This window comes from Notechis scutatus, chromosome 2 (assembly GCF_049901735.1).
Source record: "Notechis scutatus isolate UNSWTSFEM ecotype Mainland chromosome 2, rNotScu1.2, whole genome shotgun sequence".
NCBI lineage: Eukaryota > Metazoa > Chordata > Lepidosauria > Squamata > Elapidae > Notechis > Notechis scutatus.
Window position 1 is genome coordinate 218,648,812 of NC_142010.1, and position 26,226 is coordinate 218,675,037.

The 26,226-nt window shown below is 38.4% G+C and overlaps 1 protein-coding gene across 11 annotated transcripts in view; it reads left to right on the plus strand.

The window, feature by feature from the left end:
• The window catches only part of EPB41L4A (erythrocyte membrane protein band 4.1 like 4A), a 102,133-nt gene that overhangs the window by 32,017 nt on the left and 43,890 nt on the right, over positions 1–26,226 (plus strand). For 8 of the 11 annotated variants that reach the window (XM_026673181.2, XM_087958059.1, XM_087958064.1 and 5 more), the window contains exons 3-6: positions 9,554–9,658; positions 20,607–20,658; positions 21,250–21,328; positions 25,118–25,215. In XM_026673181.2, the coding sequence (XP_026528966.1) occupies positions 9,554–9,658; positions 20,607–20,658; positions 21,250–21,328; positions 25,118–25,215 (334 nt within the window). Of the gene's footprint in view, positions 1–9,553; positions 9,659–20,606; positions 20,659–21,231; positions 21,329–25,117; positions 25,216–26,226 lie in introns of all 11 variants that reach the window. The other 3 variants (XM_087958061.1, XM_087958057.1, XM_087958056.1) reach the window with 1 other exon arrangement.

Sequence of the window (26,226 nt, forward strand, 5' to 3'; positions counted from 1 at the left end):
TACTCAGGCATTTCTGGAGAAGCTCTGCAGAGCAGCAACCTGGGCTTCACCTTCTCCATTTATACAGCATTATCACCTAGATTCATTTGCTTCAGCTCAGGCATCGTTTGGTCGGAGGATGCTTCAACAGGTGGTTCCTCAGTAGGAGTGACTGGACCAGACGTTGGCCCTCCCGTGGACATGCAGGCTTTGATATGTCCCATTCCTGGACTCTCGAAGCAGCATATAGGAGAATGGGCGTTGATATAATTACCTGAGAATGCCCTTTCTATCTACGCTGCAAGAGAGTCCAGCCCCACCCTATACATCTGGTTATGATGGTTGGGGAGGGGTGAAATTAATTTCTTCTTTATCTTCCATTACGTCTGTCAAGTATCCTTACCTAAAAGATGGGCAGGCCAGCCAGGGGCTGGCTTTTTATAGTGGCAGACTCAGCTCTATGATGTCAGAAGGAGGAGTTTAACCCATTACTGGACTCTCTTGCAGCATAGATAGAAAGGGCATTCTCAGGTAATTATAACAATATAGTTCAAAGCATAGCCATATGAATAGGCTGATGAATAGCCATGGGAGAGGGAAAGCCAATTACTTATGTAAATAGGAAAAAACAATGAAATAAATTATATTTTAATATCAATAATGTATGATGTCAATAATAGGAATGAGAGAGAGAGTGTTTGGTCATATAGATATATATAATATGAAGGATTATATTACAGGTATGTCAGGTTTAGCTATGGTGCTGAGCTTGTTTTATATGTTTTTTGTTCTTGTAGATTCATATTCCCTCTTGGAAGTAGGAACAGCTCTTCTAACACAGCCACCGCTTCTGCATTGGAGGCGCCAGCTCCGGAGTGGTGCTACAGTCAATGAGTGAATCTGCAGGGCCGGCCAGCGCCTCAAGCGCCCTCCTGCCGCCTCTTAGCGCCACTCTGCCGGCCCCCTTGGGGACACTAAGAGGCAGCAGGGGAGCGTTTGAGGAGCTGGCCCTGCAGGCTCACCCCATTGACTGTTGTACTGCACCAGAACTAGCGCCTCGAATGCAGCAGCACGTTGGAAAAAGCACGTTCCCAAAGTGCCGCCGCTGTCACATTCTGTCTGTCTGTCCATCCATCCGTCCATCCATCCGTCCAAAAAGGTCTGTCTGTTTGCCTTCCTGCCTACCTACCTACCTGCCTATCTACCAATATAGATCTATCTATCTATCTATCTATCTATCTATCTATCTATCTATCTATCTATCTATCCATCCATCCATCCATCCATCCATCCATCCATCCATCTATCTACCTATCCATCCATCCAAAAGGTCTATCTGTCTTCCTGCCTGCCTGCCTACTACTTATCTATCTATCTATCTATCTATCTATCTATCTATCTATCTATCTATCTATCTATCTATCAATATATCTACCCTGTTTCTCCAACAATACGGCCTCCCCCAATAGGAAGTCCCCGCATGTTTTATAGGCATGAAATGAAATTAAGCCCCTCCCCCCAAATTAAGGCTATATTAAAACATGCGAAATGGGGGGAATGGTGGGGAGGCTTGCCGTTAGGAAGTACTTTTGTTGCACACCCAGATATGGTGCTGCCTGCGTTGACCCCAATACGAAGTGCCCCACCAATGCTGAGGTCAACATCCAAGCCATCGCCGCCCGCCCGCCCAAAGATGCAAGGGGGGGGGAGAAATTAAGTCACCCCCGAAAAGACGGCCTAGCCATTTTTTCGGGGCTCAAAAAAAAAAAAAAAAAGACCCAGCCTTATTATATGAGAAACACGGTATCTATTGCCTGCCTGCCTGCCTCTCTCTCTGTCTCTCCCTCCCTCCCTCCCTCCCTGCAGGTTCGAAGCACCGGCCCCACAGGCACATCGGGAAAGTAGAGCAAAGCCAGTCTGGAAAGGAGGGAGGGAGGGAGGGAGGGAGGGAGGGAGGGAGAGAGAGAGAGAGAGAGAGAGAGAGAGAGAGAGAGAGAGAGAGAGAGAGAGAGACCTGATGCATCAGATTGAATGAGGCCTAGTTTAGACTGAGGCCCTTTTCCACATTGAAACATCTTTGCCAGCACCTTGAAACCTCTTTGGCTTCTGTTAAAGGTTTTGTGGACAAAACATGGCCAAGACTATCAGGAAGCTCTCACATTTTGTTGAGGCCTTAAACAGGATCCATTGGACCAGATCTCCACCCTAAAAATTACTTTTCCCCAATGTATTACAGTGCCAATTCTGAAGAAGGCAAACCAAAATGTACTGGTAAATTACAAGGAGAACACACACACACACACACACACACCCTTCTAACCCTGCTGGAGCAGGTGATTGGACTAGAATAGATATCTCATTATCTTTCTCCCTCCCTCCCTCCCTCCTTTATTTCCTTTCTTTCTGTCCCTTCCATCTCCCCTTCTTTGTCTCCCTTTTTCTTTCTTTCCCTTTCTATTTCTTTTCTTCCTCTCTTTCTCTCTCCTTTCTCTCTTTCCCTCTCTCAGGCTCACCCCTTTAGATCAGGGGTCGCCAAACTTTTGGACCTCAGGGACCACCAAACTCATAATTTTAAATTCCGTAGACCATTAATATAAATTTTGACTGACGGTGGCTTTCTGGCATTGGTGGGAGAGAGAGAGAGAGATCTGATCCAACCTCTCTCTCTCCCTCTCTCACACACACAGGCAGGGTTGGGATTTAGACCCCTGATCTAAAGCTGTCAAAACTCCAAAAACAGGTCAAATAGCTCTGGGGAGGCCAGTCATAAATTAGAACACTTGCTAAACAACTGGCCATTAAGTGAGGACCCCTTGTATTTGGTTTGCCAGTCACCTGGTTTGCCCACCCAGTCACATGACCAGCAAGCCACACCCACAGTCACATGACCAAGCCACACCCTCAAATTAGGCCACACCCACAGAAATTTGAATCCCACCCCTGGGTGGGGGGCACCGAGGATGAGTTTGTAACACCAAGGGGGCGGTGGACTTAAAAAGTTTGGGAACCACTGCACTAATCTGTATAAGTTTTGTTTATAAGTTTAAACATGTAACTCACTAATTAAGTTCTACGTGTTTGTCTTGGTAAATATTTGCAGAAGCGTCCAGTTTTAAATTAAATCTATTTGCTTGAACATGTATTCTTCAAATTGAGATCTGCTTAGTTACTGGCCTTGGAATCAAACTTTGATGTTGCTTTTTTAGAAATTTGCCTGTGGCATTATATGCAATTTGAAAATCTGTAATATTTGACCCAGTTCTTTCCAACAGTCTCAAATATATGACAATAAAAAGTTCAGTCTTAGTTACGATTTCTGATATAGTCTGGATTGTAGAAAGCTTCAACAAAATTATTATTTCATTTATATTCAGTGAATAATAGAACACAAAATATGTTTTTTCCCCTTAGAATGCTTCTGAGATCTTTTAAAGCATCATGAGAATGAAGAGTCTGCCATTCTCCAAAGACCTAGAGAACACCTCAGAAGCTTTGCAAAGTATTGTGAAAACAAGGCATCACTTTGGAGAGTAAACAGCTCGTGCAATTTGAATTGGCCTTGGGGAAAAAGGGTTGGCATATACTAGCAGTTGCCTCGCATACAGATACATTACAGTCAAGCTGTGCATGCCTCAGCAGCATCAGGAAGAGAATGACCAGGGTCAGCTGGGAAGACGGAGTGCAGAGCAGTGAGGGTAGCTTGGTTGGGCTGCGCTGCGCTACAAAGGACAGATATGAGCAATACATGTATTCTTAATTCCTATTGAGAGAACAAAGGAGTTTTTAAAACACAAAAAAAAGAATTACTGTTGCATTGACAGAATCATCTGCTATAATCCCACATTATACTTTCAAAGGGAGGTGGCGATTATTATACAATTGGTGGTGATGCTGGCTTAAATTGACTTGGAGTGGGCAGCTTTCCTTGTAATTGGATGACAGATAACTCTTGAAATAATTGGCTTTTGAACATTTGGAGGATTTAGTGATACTTTGCCATTTGGCACTCGGAAAGAGGAGTATGATCACATCACTGGTGAATGACTTGTAAATTCTACTCAGTATTTTAATTAGTGACTGTGTTTAGAAGATAAAACACTAAAGAATTACAATTTGTAAAAGCAGTTGAAATTAGAATATCATGGTCTTTTCATCTTTTCTCTCAGATAAATATTCCTGTTTCTGACATCAAAAATTTCAGCAAGAGAATTTTCCTTTCCACTCAGAATATATGCCACACAAAATTTCACACTGACTTTATGATTGCCTAGTATCAGCCAGTTAGAAATGTGAAGCTGCTTGTCAGGAAACACATTTGGCTGCTTTAATATTTTAGAGATCACCATATTTTCTAAATACTCAACTGCTTCCTGTCAGCAAGCTTAGTTTATATTTTTTTCCTTTTCTTTTCAAAATATTTTAAGTATGTTGCCATATTTTACTGTGCCATTTTACTCCTGTCAAAGGAAAAATATGTCTCTTTTCTGAAGGTTCTAGCTGTCATTTTATGAAGCTGGTAGAAACCTGCCTTTCTGGTTTTTACTGCTGCTGCATTATAAAGCATAACTTTATGACTCATTTTGAACAATTCTTTGTTTGCTGATGATTTTTCAAATCTTTCCCTAATCAGAATGTAAGCCTTTATCAGATTTAATTATGAAGCTAACTCTTTAAATTTTAGAAATATTCTCAGTCCAGATTGGTTATTCAATGTTTTTCTTCTCTCCCTTTGATGGAGTTTTCTACCTGAAGTGTGTGTAATGATCAGGATTGGACTCTGTTTGGAAGCAGGATGCCACATTATTCTTTAGTTTTGCTTTTAGGTCAGCTTTCAACAAAGCAGGGCACTCTCAAAAATCTATACAACCATGCTAATGGAGTCAGTGACCTTGTTTATATAATTCGTTTAATTCAGTCAAAGGGGGGATTAATGTGTCATGTGAACACTTGACTGCAGTGATAGAAAGATTAATAGAGCTTTCATTGGTCAATCATGTTCATACAAAGTTAGTGGAGCTTGAATCCTTTCTCTTCCTACTGCTCTCAAGATAAATCTTTGGATAGTGCCACAAAGTTGGGTTTCACTATACCCATAACACACAGCCAAAGGAAACAGAAAATGTTGGGAATAGGTATAGTGTTGGATCCCCATTGGGCCACTAGTGATTTGCATTTCCCCCCTCTGATTCTGAAAGTTATTAGAAGAAATGACAGTTCCCCATCCTTTTTGTAGGGGCTGGGAAGATACCTAAAACAAGCACTCCCTGCTTGACTCCATCATTCTTGATCATGCTGGTAGGGCAGTGTTAAGTCTGTTACTTGGATAAATGGATGACTGAGTCAGTTGTCTTGTTCAACCAGCCTTAATAAGATTTTTGCAGGAGGAAAAGATCACACCTACGCAAGTGCACACATACGCTAATTACATTACGTAATTACATTACATACGCTAATTACATTACGCTTGCTGACAATTCTAAGAAGTTATAGCCATCAGAGGTCTACCTTACTATGTTCAGACATGTACCCTACTCTTTTATGAGTAATTCAAACTATAACAGTCTTAACACAGGGTGGAAAAAGCTCTGATGCTAGTTGAATATGCTTTACATTACAAGTAATGTCAACTTGATAGTCATCATGACTCATTTCTGAAGTAGCTTAATTTCATGTAAGAATTTCACTGATTCCTGTAAATGCAGATCAAGTGAGAGGTTCTGAATACCAATAGAAACATTGTAAAGTATAGGATACCAATGTGGGTTGTATATGAAAAGTATCTCTGTAGCAGTTACTATATTTCTGTTCAATTAATATGACATGTATTCTTATTGATTTTCCTTTAACTTGTTAAGGAAATAGACAATATAAAACACAAGCTTTACTCATAAAGATAAGTAAAATAAAATATTGGCCTACTAAAATATTCAGAATTTTTTTCCCCTCCTCTTTGTATCTGAACTGCTTTATAAAGATATATTTTTTCTGTTATTTATATATGCAGAAGCTATAGCTTAGTGGAGTAATTCAGTATAACTGCACAGCTAAGAATTCAGTAGCATTAGTGTCAAATATTTCTTCCTGGAATATTTGAAAGCTATTGTCAGTCAAAAATCATACTAGGTGGCATGGGAAAATCAGGCATCTTTCTACAGTAATAATTAGTGAGCTTGTGATGATACTGCTTCTTCAGAAAGCATAACCTAGATTCAATACAGCCATAGTTAGACTACACAGTAATCATATAATTACTGAAAACTTGGGAACAGATGCGTGTTCATGACAAAGAAATGAAGCAATACAGGTAATCCTTGACTTAGGACCATAATTGAGCCTGGAATTACACTTACAGCTTGTGGTGGTCCACTTAAACACCAGTCCTCATTTTATGACCTTTTTTGTGGTGATCATTAAGCAAATTCATTTTCCCCATGGACATTTTTTTTGCCAGAAACTGAAAGTAAAAGGCAGAAACTGGCAAAAACTGCAGTCACATGACTGTGGGATACTAACTAAATGCAGCCAGTTGCCAAGTGCCCAAACTGTGATCACGTAATTGTAAGGGAGTGTGGCCATTGGAACTTAAAAACCGGGTTATAAGTAGCTCTGGGGAACTCCATTGTAATTTCTAATTATCACTATTCAACTGGTCATTAAATAAGGACGACCTGTAATGCTTTTTTTTTTGCCCAACTTATAGGCCTTGTCGTTTTTTGACTCTACTTGGGCATGGATTTACTAGGTTCAACTTTGTATCATGGAGGGACCAACAGAATAATCACAGTTATGGTGGGCAAGAAGGGAGCAGATACAAATGCAAACAGTGAAAAAAATATTGTAGTGGAAGTGGTTGATGCTCTTCAGTTGTTCTGGACAGAAAACTCCAACTATGAGCAACCCTGAAAATTTTAATTAGAAAATCTAGAGGGCATTTGATTGTGTACCACAGATGTAAGCCTATGGTAGTCTATAGCTGCTCCTACTTACAAATTTCTAAGTTAAAAACTTTCTCCTACATGAACAAACTTTTCCACATCTCCAATCGCAGAAGGTGGGAAAAGACAGTAAAGGGTTAGTTTGTGGTGGAGTTGGGCTTGAAAATACCTGAAAGAGGGCCCAGAGGGTGGGGGTAGAGGGTTGCTTAGGCAGGGAGGAGTCTGTTCCACTTCAACGTCAAACCTGGGATGAGGGTCAATCAGGGGAGAAAAAAACGTTGAGCCACACTTGAGCCTGAAGAGGTTTATAGTAGAGAAATGGGGTACTGCAAGAACAGCCATTGGGACCTGGAGTCTGGCATCCCCTGTCACTGTGAAGCCCCCATCAAATGTGTTCCTACTTATCCCTGCGGAGAATGGAGTAGTGCATTTCTGTCCTCCCTCCGGTTGTGCATGGTGCCAGCACCTGATTGACTTGCTGGCAGCCCTTCCCTAAAAAGGGTCCTAATAGCCCATGAGAAAACTGGCCATGCCAGCAGCCAAAGCTGCAATGGATCAATGCAGGAGAGGACCTCTGTACCCAAAACCAGGCTCCTCTCACCTCAAGGAGGATGACTGCTCAGCTGCCCCAAGAGGCAAGAGGAAATTGATTAACTTGTTGCTAGTCAGAGGATGGGAGGGTTTGGGTTAGTCCTTGATCGATTGGGCGGAGAAATGTAACTTAATTTATGTAAAGTAAGAATTGTACTTTATATGGTTTTTTTTAAATACTTGATTGGACCTATGAACAAAATGGACTTACAAACAGCTTTGTAAGTAGAAGGCTGTCCGTACAGAGTTATTTTTTTCTCTCCAAAATATTTATGTTCAATATAGGCTGAAACTGATCTTATACTCATGCTTTTAAAAAAGTCTTTGTTATTTTATGCTATTTTTCTTATTACATGTTTTAATTTTGTCTTGAAGTAATTTAAAGTAATTAAATACAGGTGTTGCAATTTATTTTATATTACCTGCTAGCTTTGAGATATTTCAACATTAAAATGACTTTGGGATTCTTCGTTGTTTTTTTCTTGGCTATTTTATATGGTTTCAGATGAGATTTTTCTCTTATTCTTTTTTTACATCTAAACCGTATGAGTCTGCTTGATCATTTATTCAAAACCTATATTCTCTCTTTTCATGTTGTTGGCACATTAAGTACTAAATGCATGATACCTCTCATTTCTTCATGTTTAATTCTGCTGTGCTTTAGCCTTTTTAAAAAAACTTGTTTCTGAATGTATGATAAAGAGAAACAAATGTGCTATTATACTGATATTTTAATTATAGAGCATCATACAATATCCTTCATTATCCAGGAAATTAGCTAACAATATGTACTTATACAGTACTACTAGCAAAGTAAAATAAATTGCTTTTTTCCTACAAGTAGTCCTTGCCTTTATTATTTAACAGCTGTTACCACTATATATTAATGCCCTTACCATAAACCACAGTATTACTAGTATCAACTAGCAATGCATGCATAAATATGCCAAAGTTGAATTCATTAAATCAGTCTGTGTATGGATTCACCTGATGTTTTCCCTCTTCCCTTAGGTGTGAAAACAGGCAAGAATGAATAATGCAGAATTACTGCACATCACAGTTTGAGTACATAATTATGTGACCTCGTGATATTAGAGATTAAAAACTTGTCAATATAATTGCTGAACTTGTTCTATAAAATGACTGACGAATATGAGAAAAAAAACCTTTCTTGTCATTGCAATTTTTGTTAAAGTTCTAATAATGCAGTCTTCTCTGGTAGACTTATCGATAATACAAACCAGAGTCCTTCCTACTAGGGATTTTTGATAAGCAAATTTCCAAAAAAAACAAATACATAACAATACACATTTTAACAGCGGCCAGATTAGCCTTCGCTCAACACTGGAAACAACATCAAATTCCATCAGAAGAAATGATTATTGAAAAAATCTCAAAATGCGCAGAAATGGATAAATTGACTTTGGCGCTAAAAAACAAAGACACTTCACTATACTACGATAGCTGGAATTGTTGGTATAATTGGATTGACCAAAGATAAATTATATATCATAAGGCATAAAAGAAAAGTATCAATCCATAATAACGAGGTAGCGATATAAATTAAAAACAGGTGTGGTTATATGACACAAGTTAAGGTTATGAAAACAAAAGAAGATCTTGCAAACTGTTAAAATAAGAATACTTTTTATCTTGTAACCTCTTTCTTTCTTTCTTCCCCCTTTCTTTTCTCTTTCTTTTCTCAAAATTCTTTCCCTCTCTTCCTCTTCTCTCTTCTTTCTTTTTCTTTCTTTTGCTTATTTGTGTATGTATTGTGACTGGTTTTAATTGTAAAAATTAATAAACTATATTTATAAAAAAAAAAAAAAAAAAAAACTTGTCAATATAATTGCTGAACTTGTTCTATAAAATGACTGACGAATATGAGAAAAAAAACCTTTCTTGTCATTGCAATTTTTGTTAAAGACCAGTTCTAATAATGCAGTCTTCTCTGGTAGACTTATCTAGCTGAATGCATGAATGCCACTGTGTAGCTAACAAAAGAATGAACATTTATATGAAAAGACTCTGCACATTCTTTCCCACAGAAATCAACGAAAGGATCGGTTGTCCTAGGCTACGTATTCCGGCATTTAAACCTCATTGAGATAGATTATTTTGGACTGCGGTACTGTGACAGAAGTCACCAGACGGTGAGTAAAGCTACAAGGGATTAGATATTCCAGAATAGATAGCAGAGTGACCTTTTTTTTCTTTTACAGTTCTGTTTTACACTGTCATATGCAGTTTCAGCAAGTTAGTTATTAAACAGATAAAATCTACATCCCATTAATGCATGCAAATTAATATTAAGTCAGGGATTCCTTTAGAGGGGACGTTTGGTAATTAGCTGTATAAAATTGCCTCTCCTATTCAGAGGAATAGATCCAAGTCTCAAAAGGCTAACATGTCAATAAGTAAATACTGTGAAGCTCACAGCTAAAATAAAATTTATATTAATGCTGAGATTATTCAATTGCCTGCATGTTATTTTTGAGTATCCTCAAACTCTCAGTGCTTAGTCTAATTAGGCATCTTTTAATCTCATTCTTGATGCTAAAGATGTATGGAAGGATAGCATGTATGGAGACTTTCCTGTTCAATAGATAGTTGCATTAGTTAGATTTTTATGGCAATGGGAGTCAAAAGTGCACATCCTGTCCTAAGCTCAAGGCTTATTCTAGATGAAATACTTGACAATAGGGAAATAAATTTCACATGATGGAATTTATTTTGTTAACTGTTTAAATTAGGACAATTGTCCACATATATTACAATGATGAAAAAGAATCATGTAGTTGGAGTGATGTGAATATGATTGTGCATGTTACACATAATTAACCTAAATAAGTATGAGCTTTCCAGATTCTAAATTAAGGGTTTGATACTTTCCAGTTAACTAGATTAGATTAGATTCAACTTTATTGTCATTGCCATGGATACAGGCAACGAAATGCAATTAGCATCCAACCAGAAGCGCAAAACAACAGTAAAATATAAATATATGTATGCAAATAGGCAAAACATCTATGAATATGTCAGTGGAAAACACAACAAAATGTATGTACACGAGCACACAAGGATAAGTGTGACTGCACATATTTGAACATATACAACTGTACAAAATGTTTATGGACACATTGAATATAAGTACAAATGCATAGAAAATTATACAAAATACATCATATATTTTCAAGGGAAGCATCAGCATATGTGTGGGGACAAACGAACTGAGGAGTTCAGCAAGGAAACCGCTGTGTGGTAAAAGCTGTTCCCTAGCCTGCTGGTCTTAGACTGCAGGCATCTGAACCTCCTCCCAGATGGAAGAAGAGTAAACAGTTTGTGGGCTGGATGGAAGGGGTCCTTAACGATACCGTGGACTTTACGCAGACATTGTTTCCTCTGAATGTCTACAATAACAGGAAGTGGAATCCCTATAATGAGTTGGGTGGTTTTCACCACCCTCTGTAATGCCTTTTTTTCTTTTATAGTGCAATTTCCATACCAAACTGAGATACAGCTAGTTAAGATGCTCTTGACTGTGCAGCGATAGAAATTAGTCAGAATAGCTGAGGAGAGGTGATTCTTCCTCAGTAATCTCAGGAAGAAGAGGCGCTGGTGAGCTTTCTTAATCAGACTAGTGTTAATCTGCCAGGACAAGTCCTCAGAGAGGTGGATCCCCAGGAACTTGAAGCTGGTAACACGTTCTACCATTTTCCCGTTGATGTATATAGGAGAGTGTGTGTGACTATTCTTTTTCCTGAAGTCCACAATGAGCTCTTTGGTCTTGTTAGTATTAAGTAATAAGTTATTGTCAGCGCACTACGTAGCTAGGCACTGTACCTCCTCCCTATACTCTGAATCATCGTCATCATTGATGAGTCCGATTACCGTAGTATCATCTGCGAACTTGGTAATGGTGTTAGAGCTATACACAGGCCTGCAGTCATAGGTGAAGAGAGAGAACAGGAAGGGGTTCAGCACACAGCCTTGGGGTACACCAGTACTCAGTGTGATAGTAAATGAAGTGGAGTTATTCAACTTGACGTGGTCTATTTGTCAAAAAGTCCAGTATCCAATTACATAGAATAGTGTTAATACCAAGGTCACAAAGTTTAATGATCAACCTGGAGGGAATGACTGTATTCAATGAACTGAACTGAAGTCAACAAATAGCATTCTAGCATAGGTATTCTTATTGTCCAAAGCTTCCTTATTCAAAAACTAAAGCTTTCTTATTCAAAAAACAACAACCCCACCCAAACAGTTTTAACAGCATGACAGGAATATTGTATTAATTATTGGAAGAATAGGCCTACTTTTGATTTCAAACTGATTTTAGAGGCTAGATTTAGATGTTACAGTTTGGGACATCAGAATTCATATATGTTTGTGCTGCTGTTCATCTGTAATACAGTAAAATGCTCATAGTTTTCTCCTAGAAAATTATTAGAATAGCTCCATATTTTGAGGAAATTGGTTTAAAATTATATGACTGATACTTGTAGCCCTGCGGAGAAAGAAATATATATACATATATTTGACAGCAGAACTAGATAATACTAATATTGATGATAGTTGTCATGAAGTGAAAAAGCAAAAATAAAACTGATCTTTTGTTTCAAGTTATATAAACAACTCAAGGAAAACTGATTAAAAGACTATAATTTATTGTATGCATTCATACCTGAATATGTTGAAATGAGTTATACATTCTAATGAAGATAAAGACTTTTGTGATAACATACATTTGATTAAAATGGAATATTCTACAAAATCAGATTAAAAATTATGGCAGTATAATATACAGACCTGCAATTTATAGTTATGCACCTGGGAAAATAATCCAGTAATTAAATCGAAACTCATTGGGGTGTGCAGATAACTTCAACTTGTCTACCAATAGAAAAACCCCTATATGAAATAATTATAATTATTATATGTCCCATTTCTGTGCGCATACACCTATTTTTATTAATATGCTATCTACACCATGATATTTGAGAATCTTTTGTTTAGAAGGGCAGTATTAGATGAACAAAGATATAGGAAATAAATAATTGCACAGTAAGGAAACTACAGGCTATCTATGAATGGCACATGCAAGCATTATTATTATAATCATATATATATGTATATATTTGTTTTCTTAAGTTTTCGCGGGTACTTACATGTATGGCATTCAGCTTTGTTCGGGTATTTTCCCACGTCATGGTAGTTGTGCTTTTAAAGTTGTAGCAACGTTTCGGCAGAATCTCATCTGCCATCATCAGGCTTCTGTATTGAAACGTTGCTACAACTTTAAAAGCACAACTACAATGACGTGGGAAAATACCCGAACAAAGCTGAATACCATACACACACACACACACACACACATATATAAACACACACACATGTGTATATATATATATATGTGTGTGTGTGTGTTGTGTGTGTGTATATATATATAGTTCTTAAATATATATACAGTTCTTAAAGAGAATATATATATATATATATATATATATATATATATATATATATATATATATATATATATATATATATATATATATATATTGTTTTCTGAGGTTCTCGTATTTGTATGTGGATCTTTGTTATTCGTTTCTCGTGTAGATTCAAGTATCTAGTTTGGGATCCACTCGCCATCTTCAGGCTGGTGCTTCGCATAGTGCAAGCAGTGCAAGACTGCTTGCACTGGCACTAAGCCAGCACCAGCCTGAAGATGGATGGACTCGCCAACGTAGATATCTACGCGAGAAACAATAACAAAGATCCATATATATATATATATATATCAGGGGTGGGCAAACTTGTTGGCTCGGGGGCCGCATTCACTTTTAAAATTTGACAGACGGGCCGGGTCAGCACAAGATTTTTTGGGAATCGCCCCCCTTCTTCTCCTCCTTCCCCTCCCCTCGGAGGCCCCCTGAGTCAGGAGTTGCTACTGCCGGCACGGCTCCACGCGGCTCCAGTCCCACGTTGCCTCGGGAAGGGAAAGGCAAAAAGGAAGAGCCGCGGCGGTGCTTTGCAACGGCAGCAGCGGCACCGGAGGTTCAGGCTCAGCGGCTCCTGGTTTTGCCTTTCCCTTCCCAAGGCAACGTGGGACTGGAGCCGCGCGGAGCTGCGCCGGTGGTAGCAACTCCTGACAGCCCCAGCTGGACACCTGAGCAGAGCCCGGGCAGAACTGCCTGTTGCTGCTGCGGGCGCTGCTGCGGGCGTCTGGCTGCCCAAGTAAAGAACCGCACCAGCTCAGGGCAACTGTGAGGAGCAAGAGGGGAGAGGCAGAGAAGGAGGCAGAGAAGGAGGAGAGCACCTGGCCAGTTGGGGGAGGCTTCTTGTGCTGCCAGTTGGGGGAGGCTTCTTCTCCGGCTCCACTCTGCTTCTCCAACATCCGGCGCTGCCCTGTTCTGTGCGCCGGCTGCTCGGACTTGCTGGGCCTGACACAGAACAGGGTGGCGCCGGATGTTGGAGAAGCAGAGCGGAGCCGGAGATCATTAGCCGCCTCTTTCGCAGCACAAGAAGAACAGGGTGGTGCCGGACCATTGGAGAAGCGGAGCAAAGCCGGAGATTAGTAGCTGCCTCTTTCGGCGCAGAAAGCTTCCCCCAACCAGCCGGCTGGTCTCCTCCTTCTCTGCCTGTTTGTTCTGTATGGCCGAGGAGGAGGAGACCAGCTGAGAAGCACGCTGCCAGGCGGGGGCCGCGCAGGGCAACACGCCACCGCCCAGCCCTGGCGAGGGAAAGCAGTGGGCATTCCCCGGGCGGTGGCCTTGGCCCCGCTACCAGGGAAGCGGCTGCCCAGCTCCGTGTTGTGTGTGCAATTTTTTGGCGCGCGGGTCTCTTTTGGCCGGCCCCAATTTTTTTTTCAGAGAGGAATATTTTTTTTTCAGAGGCGGGCCGTATTAAAATGACCAACGGGCCGGATGTGTCCCGCGGGCCGTAGTTTGCCCACCCCTGATATATATTTACTGGTTAACAGATATATTTTCTTTAAAGTTTAGTTGAAAAATTGTGGTTAAAATTGTTTTATGACTTTGATTGAAACAACTATTTTATTACTTTACCTTTTACATGCATTTTTATTGCATAATTTTTAAACTGCATTTCAAAATAGAATTAAATTAATATAGGAGATCAAGAACAGTATTAAGTTGATTGAAGTAACGAAATGATTTTAATGAGATATGTGGGCTGGGTTTAGCAATATCATGTTGCTCATATAGGAAGTAACCTGTAGTCTCTGTTTGTGTTGAAACTAGTTTAAATCCCATATAGGGCATATAATAAAACAAAATTGTATTTGTATTTTGACTGCCTACAATGTTCTAAATTTGTAAGAAGTCCTACCTGGCCCTTGAAAACCATCTGGAAGCTTCAAATGGTTCAAATTGTAATGATTCAAGCAATAACAGATGCTTCTAGTTATGCCAGTGTGCCATCACTGCTACATGATCTGCATTGGTTTCCAGTTGACTCCTGGGTGCAGTTCAAGATGCTATAAAGTCCTTCATGGTATAGAGATTGCCATTTGAGAGACTGCCTGTCTCCAGTTGTTTCTGCCCAGCCAGTGCTTTCAGACAGAGTGGGTGTGTTTCAAGTCCCATCAATTAAGTAGTGTCTTATTGGGGATAAGACAATGAGGGTGCATTCATTCCTTGTTGACACCTGGATCCTCAGGAACAGCACCCCCTCAGAATAGACATAGCTCATACTCTCCTTGGTTTCTGGAAGTATCTTAAAATCTGATTTTGTTCCAAGACTGCAGTTAGAAATCCTGCTAAGTTTTTGCATGTTGGGTAGTGTTGTTTGGCCTGGGCAGCTGTGTGGGGTTTTTTTTAACGTTTTTTAAATCTATGTATTGGAATTATTGGATGCTGCCCAGAATCTTTTGGGAGTTGGACCACTTTATCAAATCCAATCAGTCAAATCATATTCTTTTCTTGCTTTAATGGTAAGGGTAAATAAAATGGACATTACAAAAAGATCAAGGAGAGAAAGAAAGGTTTGTATTTATGAGTATTTAAGTGACAGAACTACAGATATTTTGATTATGACTGACATGATTAAAGCTTTTTTTTACTTAACTAAAGATCTCTTATATATACATGTTTAATATATTGAATTTAAATTTGAACTAATAATCATAATAATGATTCTCTATACCATAAAATCATCTACTGTAGCTAAACATAAAATATTTCAGTGACTTGGATTGGTCATGCAATATATTACCGTGTTTCTCATATAATAAGGCTGGGTCTTATTTTTTTTTGAGCCCCGAAAAAATGGCTAGGCCGTCTTTTCGGGTGACTTAATTCCCCTTGCATCTTTGGGCGGGCGGCGACGGCTTGGATGTTGACCTCGGCGTTGGTGGGCACATCAGATCGGGGTCAACGCAGACAGCACCATATCCGGGTGTGCAACAAAAGTACTTCCTAACGGCAAGCCCCCCACCATTCCCCCATTTCGCATGTTTTAATATAGGCCTTAATTTGGGGGGGGGCTTAATTTCATTTCATGCCTATAAAACATGCTGGGACTTCCTATTGGGGGAGGCCGTATTGTTGGAGAAACAGGGTAGAAAGTTAAAATCTGACCTACATATTAAAATCTGGTCTGCTGCACAATTTTGCATTCCATTAAATATGACATTCAGAATGCCATTGTACTCTATTGTCTTCCTTTTGTCTGAACCCCATTTTAAGATTGGTTTGGACTATTTCATATACTTTTAGACTTGATATAATGGGTAAAGTGAGAAATGGAAATATTGGGCATTTCCATGTTTTCATCATATTGAACAATTTTTATTGACTGGGGGAGAGAAAAGTCATAATTTATATCTTTATTACAGTTAGATATATAGGTTTGTAATGATTTTATTGCTATTACTGTTATAAGCCACCCATAGTTGTCTTGCAGCAAAATGGGCAGCAAACAAATATAACAAACAAATAAATAATTGATATTGCATAGGGGCATATGAGTCTAACATCTGATCCATCTGATCAGAGTGTCAAGCCCGAAATTGACATAAGTGAGGCCATTTTAGTTTGTCTTAGTATATATTCTTTTTCTTATTTTCTCTGTGGCAGTAATGGGGGGAAGGATTTTGGGCTTGACACATTCCTAAGGGGGGAGGAGTGGAGATAAAGAGAGTGTTATGGCTAGGTGATCTTCTTTCCCATGGGAAACAAGCTGTCCGAGTTTGGGCCTTTGGAGATGGAGATTTATGACATCAAGCAACGTTGGAGAATGTGACTTTGGGGGGTTGTTTCTAACTTCTACTATTGTGAGGTAATTCCGGGTTGGGTCAGATCCGGAATTATGGACTTTGCCAATTTGATGCTTTCCTAAATAAAAGAAATCTTTTTGAAGATGGACTTTGTTGTTTTTCTTTTAAAATGGATTTCATTACTTGGAAACCTGACACAGAGAGTCCAGTGGAGGTTTAGGCTAATAATCATTTTTCAAGGGCAGGCATGTGCAGTATTGTCTTCTATCTGCCCCTTCTCCCCCCTCCAGTGTATCAGGAAGGCATTTTTTTTCTGCTGCACACATCAAGCGAAGTATGCTTGTGCTGGCACAAATTACGCTGTTCAATTTACCTCTTATACTTCATTTCATAGTAAACAAATATGTCCAATAGGTTCTCTGTAGCAAGAACAACCCATCTGCTCCAGTGTCTGGTCTGTCTCTTCCATGGCCAATTTCGGCTGCCTGCTCTCTTCCAAAGGAACTGATCACTGAATCTGTGCTTGTATGCTTATTTACTTTCTATTCTTGATGCACTGATGAGATGCTGGACTTTATTTGCTTTTATTTTTATATAAACTCATTGTGCAAAAGTGGAATGCTAACTAAGCCTTTTTGTACACATCTCCCGATTAAAAAAAATGAAATGGTGGACCTTTTTAAACCACGAGAAGTTGACAAGAATTCTGCCAGTTTCTTCTTCAATCTAGTCTAAATATCAATAAACATAGTTCAACTTAATTTTATTTTCCTTCCTTTCCCCCCCTTTTTTTTTACAATTTCACTGATGAAGCTTTGAAACAGTGTATCTTTTTTAACCAGGTGTAATTGACATAATTCTGCCAGTTTCATTTTAAGCCACAAAAATGAGAAGAATCGTAAAACAATAGGGGATTTTTTTAAAGAAGGGATTTATTAAGTAATAATAAATCTCAAGTAGCTTAAAGATGCAGGACAGAAAAGTCCCAAACATCTGTTGAGTTAAGGAGTACTACTGGAAATCTACACCTTGTGACACCAAAGGATAAAAAAGATTATGGTCAGATTCATAGCCTGATCAATTATAGATTCTTCTGCTAGGAAAATCATCTGACATTTTTGGCAAATGAATTTGGTTTGCTAGCCATATTTTGTCTCTCATTTGATTTCTGCTCTGTTTACCAAAATGACAGCCTAAAATGCTGTTCAAAATAATCGGCATGGAATATGCTCTGCCTCTTTTCTTGCTGAGAATAGGCATCTGTGTTAGGATTCTGTATATGACATAGATAGCCCTGCAGTTACTTATACAAATTATACAGAAGTGCTTTATTTTGAAGCTGCAGTGTTGGTAAATGTATTTTGATAAGCTTGAGTATTTGTTTGAGAGGCATGTTTTTTCTCTTGACTGAGCTTTCTAATGATTTGGCATCTATATTATTTATGCATTATTTGCCTGAAACAAAATGTATGTCCATACGTATTTAAACAGTGTGCTTGGAATCTGCAATTTGATGCAGGAAGGAGCTCAAATACCTTTTTTGATCAATGTTTTGCTGAAGGCTCTTCTAAATTTGCTGTCTCTCTTCTAATTTTTTTGCTTGGTTTCAGCCAATATGGAATTAAAGTACATTCTACTAATTTGCTAATAATGATGTATTTTCTAATATAATCTGTAAGATTTTCATGCAACTTTGAGAAATAAGCCATACTAGTGATTATTATTGGCATGAAGATAATCACAGGTGCCATTTAGAATTATACAGAAAAATATTTGGCTTTTATAAATGTATCTGTGCACATACTTACTTACAAAATTGATTAAATAATGCAGTATAAAATATTATGTTTCTAATTTGTATTTTTAATGTTGTTGATTTCTTTGAAATATACCTTCACCCTCATTTACTTATTCATTTGTATTCCACTTTTATTATTTTTGTAAATAACTCAAGGTGGTGAACATATCCAGCATACCTTCTTTCTCCTACTTTCTCCACAGCAGCAACAATCCTTAGTAAGACCACACCTAGAGTACTGCATCCAGTTTTGGTCACCACATTATAAAAAAAGATGTTGAGACTCTAGAAAAAGTACAGAGAAGAGCAATCAGGATGATTAGGGGACTGGAGACTAAAACATATGAAGAATGGTTACAGGAACTGGGCTTGGCTAGTCTGGTGAAGAGAAGGACCAGGGGAGACATGATAGCAGTCTTCCAATATTTGAGGGACTGCCATTTGTCAGAAATGGTGTAGGGCAGGGGTGTCCAACCTTTCACCTTCCCTGGGCCACATTAGAAGATGAAAATTTGGTTTGGGCCGCACATAATTAAATTAAATAATAATTAAATAATAATTAAATTAATTAAATTAAATTAAAATAAAATAAAATAAAATAAAATAAAATAAAATAAAATAAAATAAAATAAAATAAAATAAAATAAAATAAAATAAAATAAAATAAAATAAAATAAAATAATAAAATAAAATAAAATAATAAAATAAAATAAAATAAAATAAAATAAAATTATTATTTATTATTTATTATTAATTATTTATTAAAAAATATTTATTTTTATTTTATAATTTTCTGGCCAAATTTTGCGAGGTGGGGGGAGAAAGCTCGCCCGCCTCGCGCCTACCTCTCCTCCTGCAAATTATTTATTTTTTATTAATTTTCCGGCCAAATTTTCGGGGTGGGGGGAGGGGGGAAGAAAGCTCGCCCGCCTCATGCCTACCTCTCCTCCTGCAAATGCAGGAGCGGTGGCAGCGGTGGCGGGGGCAGAAGCAGCAGCGGCGGTGGCGGCGGCGGGGGCAGAAGCAGCAGCGGCAGTGCCGGGGAAGAAGCAGCAGCGGTGGCGGCGGAAGCGGCAACAGCAGGAGGTGGTGGGGTGGGACTTTTGGGCTGCGGCTGCCCGCCTTTTCTGTTGCTCGCCTCGCCCGCCTCGCGCCTACCTCTCCTGCTGCAAGTGCAGCAGCGGCGGCGGTGGCAGGGGCAGAAGCAGCAGCGGCGGCAGCGGGGGGGAGGCAGAAGCAGCAGCGGTGGCGGCGGCGGCAACAGCAGGAGGTGGCGGGCGGGACTTTTGGGCTGCGGCTGCCTGCCTTTTCTGTTGCTCGCCTCGCGCCTACCTCTCCTCCTGCAAATGCAGCAGCGGTGGCGGCGGCGGCGGCAACAGCAGGAGGTGGCGGGGCAGGACTTTTGGGGTGCGGCTGCCCACCTTTTCTGTTGCTCGCCTCGCCCCGCCTCGCGCCTGCCTCTCCTCCTCCTCGCTGGATCTTTCATGAAGGTTGGGGTGGGCGTTGGGCCGCATTACGAGGCGACCTGGGCCGCATGCGGCCCATGGGCCGCGGGTTGGACAAGCCTGGTGTAGGGTCTCTTGCTTGGGCAGGGGTTGGACTAGATGACATATAAAGTCCCTCCCAACTCTGATTATCTGTTATCTGTTAATCCAATGACATGGGTTGGGCTGAGAGAAGAGTGACTGCTCTAAATCACCCAGCTGGCTAAGATGAGACTGGAATTCACATCCACCTGTTTGCTAGCATAGTGCCTTAATCATTAGTCCCAACTAGCTAGTGATAGACATTACTGATTTTGGGGTGCAGTTTTGTATATTTTTAGCATAGGCAGAACAAGTGCATTATTTTTTTAAATCTTAAAACACATATGTTGCAAACAATCCTCCAAAATCTTTCCAACAGCAATAAAGTGGTGGGGAAAACTCTCCACTTATAGGAAGATTTTGTATAATGTTTTGATTTGTTTTGTCTATGGCAAAACCTTTAAAGTCTTGTAATGTAAGTAGCATATATGTTGATATATATATTTTAATAACTTAACAATTTCTTTATATAATTACAGTTCTGGTTGGATCCTACAAAAACTCTTGCAGAGCATAAGGAACTGATAAATAGTATGTATATAATTTGAACTTTATAAATATTGTTTAGTGACAGATAGGCTTAGGAAGTACATCTGTAAATCCAATCTTTTTGAGAAATCTGATACAAATTATTGTGAGTTTATTTTGTATGTACAAATATTGATCAATCTCAAAATTGAATGTACTGATTTGAGTGCTAAATTTTTATTTTTCCACCTGTGTACAAATATTCTTACTTTAAACTGTTTCTGTTTTATTGTGGTGTGTGTATGAACAATTTTGATAGCTTATGGTTCCTGCCCAAAAAATTCAGTGGGGATATCAAAAAGCTATATTAATTCTATATGCTTGTGTATATATATGTGCGGTATATTGATATTACAATTTCAATATCTGAAAATTAATTGGGGCACTCCAGTGTAAATGGATTTTGAATTGTGTTATAAGAAAAAAAATGGGAAGATAATTTAATAGCTGTTAAACCACAAACTAAAACCACAAACAAAAACAGGTGAATGCTTGACAATAAAATATCAAAGAAAAACAAGGTATCAAAGTATATTCAGATATAAATTATATGCTTATGCATTTAATTTTATATAGTTTTCTTATTTCTAATAGCTGGTCCACCTTACACATTGTATTTTGGTGTTAAATACTATGCAGAAGATCCGTGCAGACTAAAAGAAGAAATCACCAGGTACTCTTAACAACAATAACAAAATAAGACTTAATGTGATTTTAAAGTAGATTGAAAATTGACTATATTTCAAGGCAAAAGAAAAGAAGTGAAGCTTTAATTTATTCAGTATTAACAATACAATATTTTAAAAATAGTGAGAAATAGCTCACTCAAATCTCTTGAGTCTTAGTGAGAGGCAGTAATGTTCAGTCTAATGGGTCTTAACTTTATATGCGCATAGTCCAACATTGTGTTCTGCTCGTTTTGTATTCATGTGTGTTGTTGGATGCTCTGTTGAGAAAAATGTTTGGGAAAAGGAAGAAGGAATTTACAAAGCATAAAATGGAAATAAATGGGGAATAAAAAAAAAATCATATTCCAGTATATATGTTCACAATGTATGAAAAGCTGGCATTGCATATAATGCCTAGAAAATCTAGAATGTGTGAAGACTTTATGCAAAGTATGATATTTCAGTGTTATTTCAATATGCTATATATTTTCCCTAGGCATTGTATATAATACCTACCCAGGCATTATATAGAATAGCAAGAACTATTTAGACAAAGTATGAAAAGAGAGTGATGAAAAGGTTTGGGATTAGGGTTAGAGTTAGAATTAGCCTAAGACTTTCTTAAAACCCTTTCTTGAAAAGATGTATATGAAAATGTAAAAAGAAATGCAAAATAAAGCACAGGACTGAAGAAAAAAATAACCAGGACAAAAAGGCAAGAATTGACCTACTCGTTGCAACAAGGAAGGCTAGGATGGCATTTTAGTGGAAGTATTTATATTTGGGCAGTTTGCCTTTTGGTACATAGAAATATGTGAAATATTAAGCATTATATACTTTGACATTCCATCTTGACATTATATAGATAGCTTAGGCTTTCTATAAAATGTCTAATTTCACACATTGATAGTAACATATACATCATTTTTCTTTCTTGACAAAAATATATTAAGAGCAAAAACAATTCATTACATTCATAGTATTAATCACTATCCTTCTAGAAGTACAATGGACAACTCAGATTTATACTTTATATATTTGATTTTCATATTTTATATAAGAAATATTTTAGAATATTTTAGAAATATTTTATATATTTCTGTAATGAAAGATCAAAAATCACATAAATAATGTTTGGTTTCTGCAGACCGTTGTAATTTCTGTGTAGCTGTTTAGTAAGGGAAACCCTTTACAGTGGTTTGACTTTAGCATAAGACTTGAAACTTACGTTATCCGGGTCAACAACCTCATAAATTAATATTTTTATTCTGCAGACAGTTATGGTTGAATGCATGAATATATGTAGGAAGCCAGTGTGATTTTAGTCATCTTAATTGAAGTTAAGCTTATATGGAGTGTGTGCTTTGCAAATATTTCAAACTTAGTAATGCAGACATGTTTCAAAGTGATCTAAATCAGTAGATACTTTTATGGCTATTCACTATATACACAACTTTCACTTCTTAATATTAATTGCATGGTATTCCTAGCATACAATACCATAGTGCCATATCAATCAATCAGTTAAATCCTTACTTTAATCATAGACCAGCATAAAATATAATAAGTAAAGATTACACCCATTTTAATAACAAAGCTGAAACTTATAAGACATAAAAGATCACTAAAAGCTAAAACTGTCAACATAATACTATATATACTACTATATTATATTTAATATAATACTATAATATTAAAATACTAATATATATTTCTATAAAGATTCTTATACTGAGACTATGGACTGGTGAGAGACACCCTTAAACCACAAAAAGGATGTCAAAGCAAATAAAGATTTAAAACTAATAACAATAAAAAGATTCTCAGCAAGTATACCCAGGCCAAGGATTCTTAACTTCACATACATTTGGAGGGGGAAAAATTAAAGATAAATAAACCAAACATTGATTGTTTATAATAGATGAAATATGACCTTCCTAAATAAGCATTAATAGTATAGATCACACACACACACACACACAATTTTATTTGGTCTGTGTTTTCTGGTGGCAATACATTTGACTGTCCGATGGCCTTGGGGAGGACTCAAAAGGTAGACAAAAATTCCAAATCCAGTCTAAAGATTTGTCTGATCGAGTGATCAATCAACCATAATAATACAAATTTGTTAGAGCAGTCCCACTACAGAAGACTCTCAGGGGTTTAGAATATCCATTGTACAATTTAAAACATAACCAACATAACAACCTGGACAAAGCAACCATACCAATAATAAAACAGCAAAAACACTTCGATTAGAGACCTGAGTACAAATCCCAGTTTTAAGAGCCTTCCAAAACCCTAGCAAATATATCTCCAAGAGAGAGATATACATCATGCTATATATATATTTGGAGGATGCAGTTCAGGGGAGCAGGTGCTGCACAAGAGAAGATGCACTCCCCGAGTTCCCTAAGATGACAGCATTTTATTTTAGAGAACCTGGAGCTCACCACTTTGCTTGAAAGCACAGGAGGGCAGAAATGATTAGATACAGGTGATCTCACAGATAACCAGGTCCTGTGCTTTAAAGATGACACTAGTACCTTGAATAATACCTGGAAGTCAACAGGTAGCCATGCAGCTCGTGTGGCAGTAATGATGCTGCTTCAGATGACATGTGACAAAAAGTCCTTGTTACTGCTTGTGCCAATGCATTTTGGATCTATAGGTTCAGGAAGGTCTTCAAGAACAGTCCCATGTAGACTGTTTGGTCTAGTGGTTAAGGCACCAAGCTAGAAAGCAGAAGACTGATTTCAGTCCTGCCTTTACCATGAAGGCCTATTGGATGACCTTGGAGCAGTCATTCTGTCCCAGCTCAACTCACCTCACAAGGTTGTTATTGTGGGGAAAATAGGAGGAGGAAAATAGGTTGGATGTGTTTTCTAACATAGGTTATTTGTAAAAATAATAAAATTGGAAAAATGAATGAATGAATAAACATTCTACTAGTCCAGTCATGAGATGACTAGAGTGAGAATAACCAGCTGAAGTATTCTTGGTCAAGGAGCAAGGTAGGTGAAATAAACCTGTGTAAAGATTGCCTTGGCCACAGTGACTACCTGTTCATGGAGCAGAAACTGTGTGTCCAGGAGGACTCCCACATTCTTCGCTAGTTCTTGCATGAAGTGCAACCCCATCCAAGACTGAAAATAGAAAGACATCCAAAACCCAGAGGGCCCAAATAGCCATAGCCGCTCAATCTTGTCAGGATTCAGCTGGAGTATGTTCTTCCTCATCCAGACCAAAACATCCTCCACAGACTGTATTAGTGCATTAATAGGTTTAGCTGTGCAGCCAGGGTTGAGATACACAATCAGACATTATCCACATACTGATGATACCAAACTTCATGCTGACAATTGCTTTTACCCAGTTAGTTCGTATAGGTGTTAAACAAAAGGGGAAAGTGTCAAATTCTGAGTCACTTCACATGTGAAGGGCCACTAGTGCAATCTCTCCATTCTCTCCAATAATTTTAATCAGGACTTGGTTATCTTTTGATTTACACTTTTATGTAATTTTCAATTTAAAAATTATGTCTAAAATGAATATGCTAAGGATAATTATTTATGAAAATAGTGAAAAACATTACAAGCTAATGTGGAAATAAGATGGAATTGATATGTATTTGAATACATGTGGAACTAAATTAAAGCACAATCTCATCTCAAACTTAAATGAACAATACTAATATAAATTAAATAGTATAAATAAAACTGTTGCATAGAAAAATGAACACGTTAAGGAATTTACAACTATATGAGCTAATGCTCATTTTGCATTTGTTTCAGGTATCAGTTCTTTTTGCAAGTAAAGCAAGATGTCTTACAAGGGCGTTTGCCTTGTCCTGTCAACATTGCTGCTCAGTTGGGAGCTTATGCAATACAGGGTATGTGCTGATACAGTATTTCCCTTTTTAATACTGTCTTTTATTTACAGTACAGGTTTGATTACTGTATTTTTTGGTGTATAAGATGCACTTCCCCCCACAAAAAAGTGGGGGTCTTATACAAAGTCTTATACAGCAAGTGTTGCCAAAGCCCCACTCACCTGCCGGCCCCCACCCTTCGGCCTCTGTCTCCCAGCAATTTACTTCCTTGCCGCAAACAGCAAAGCAGCCTGGTCAGCTTCAGCACAGCCTGATTTAGCACAAGCAGCTGATTGTCAGTGGGATCTGCCTCTCGACAGTCAGCTGTTTCAGGCTTCAGAGATTGCTATTGCCTATTGCCACTTCCGCATGCCCCATTTTCAGCCTCCACGTCCTATTTTTGCCCTCTGCACACCCTGTTTTCAGCCTCTGCGGGCACCATTTTCAGCCTGTTCCGATCCCCACTGCCTGGAACGGGCCAAAAATGGGGCCCGTGGAGGCACCAATAGGTGACGGCAATTCCTGCAGTCTGAAAAAGCTGTTCGTCGGGAGGCAGATCCAACGACAATCAGTTGCTTGTGCTAAATCAGGCTGTGTTAAAGCTGACCAGGCTGTTTGCTACAAGGAGGCAAATTGCTGGGAGGCAGAGGCAGATTTTTTTTTTCTTGTTTTCCTCCCCAAAAGCTAGGTGTGTCTTATACTTTGGAGCGTCTTATAGTCCGAAAAATACGGTATATCTTAAAGCCTGTGTTTCTTTGAGTTGAATGTAGTAGGTTGTTATGAATTTCTTCTTCAAGATACATTCCAGAGGGATAATAAATGCATGCATTGGGTACCTATGTTCACACAAGGTTGACTCACACATAATGTGAGATCAGCATTTTTAGTCATGGTTTCCTAAAAAAAATATTGATTCCTGTTTCAAACATAATGGTTTAGGTTCACTAAACCAAGTGTACTAGATTAACTTTGGAACAATGTTCAAGATTACCAAAATTTACTGTTGCGTATAGTTTTGCACACTAAAAATTG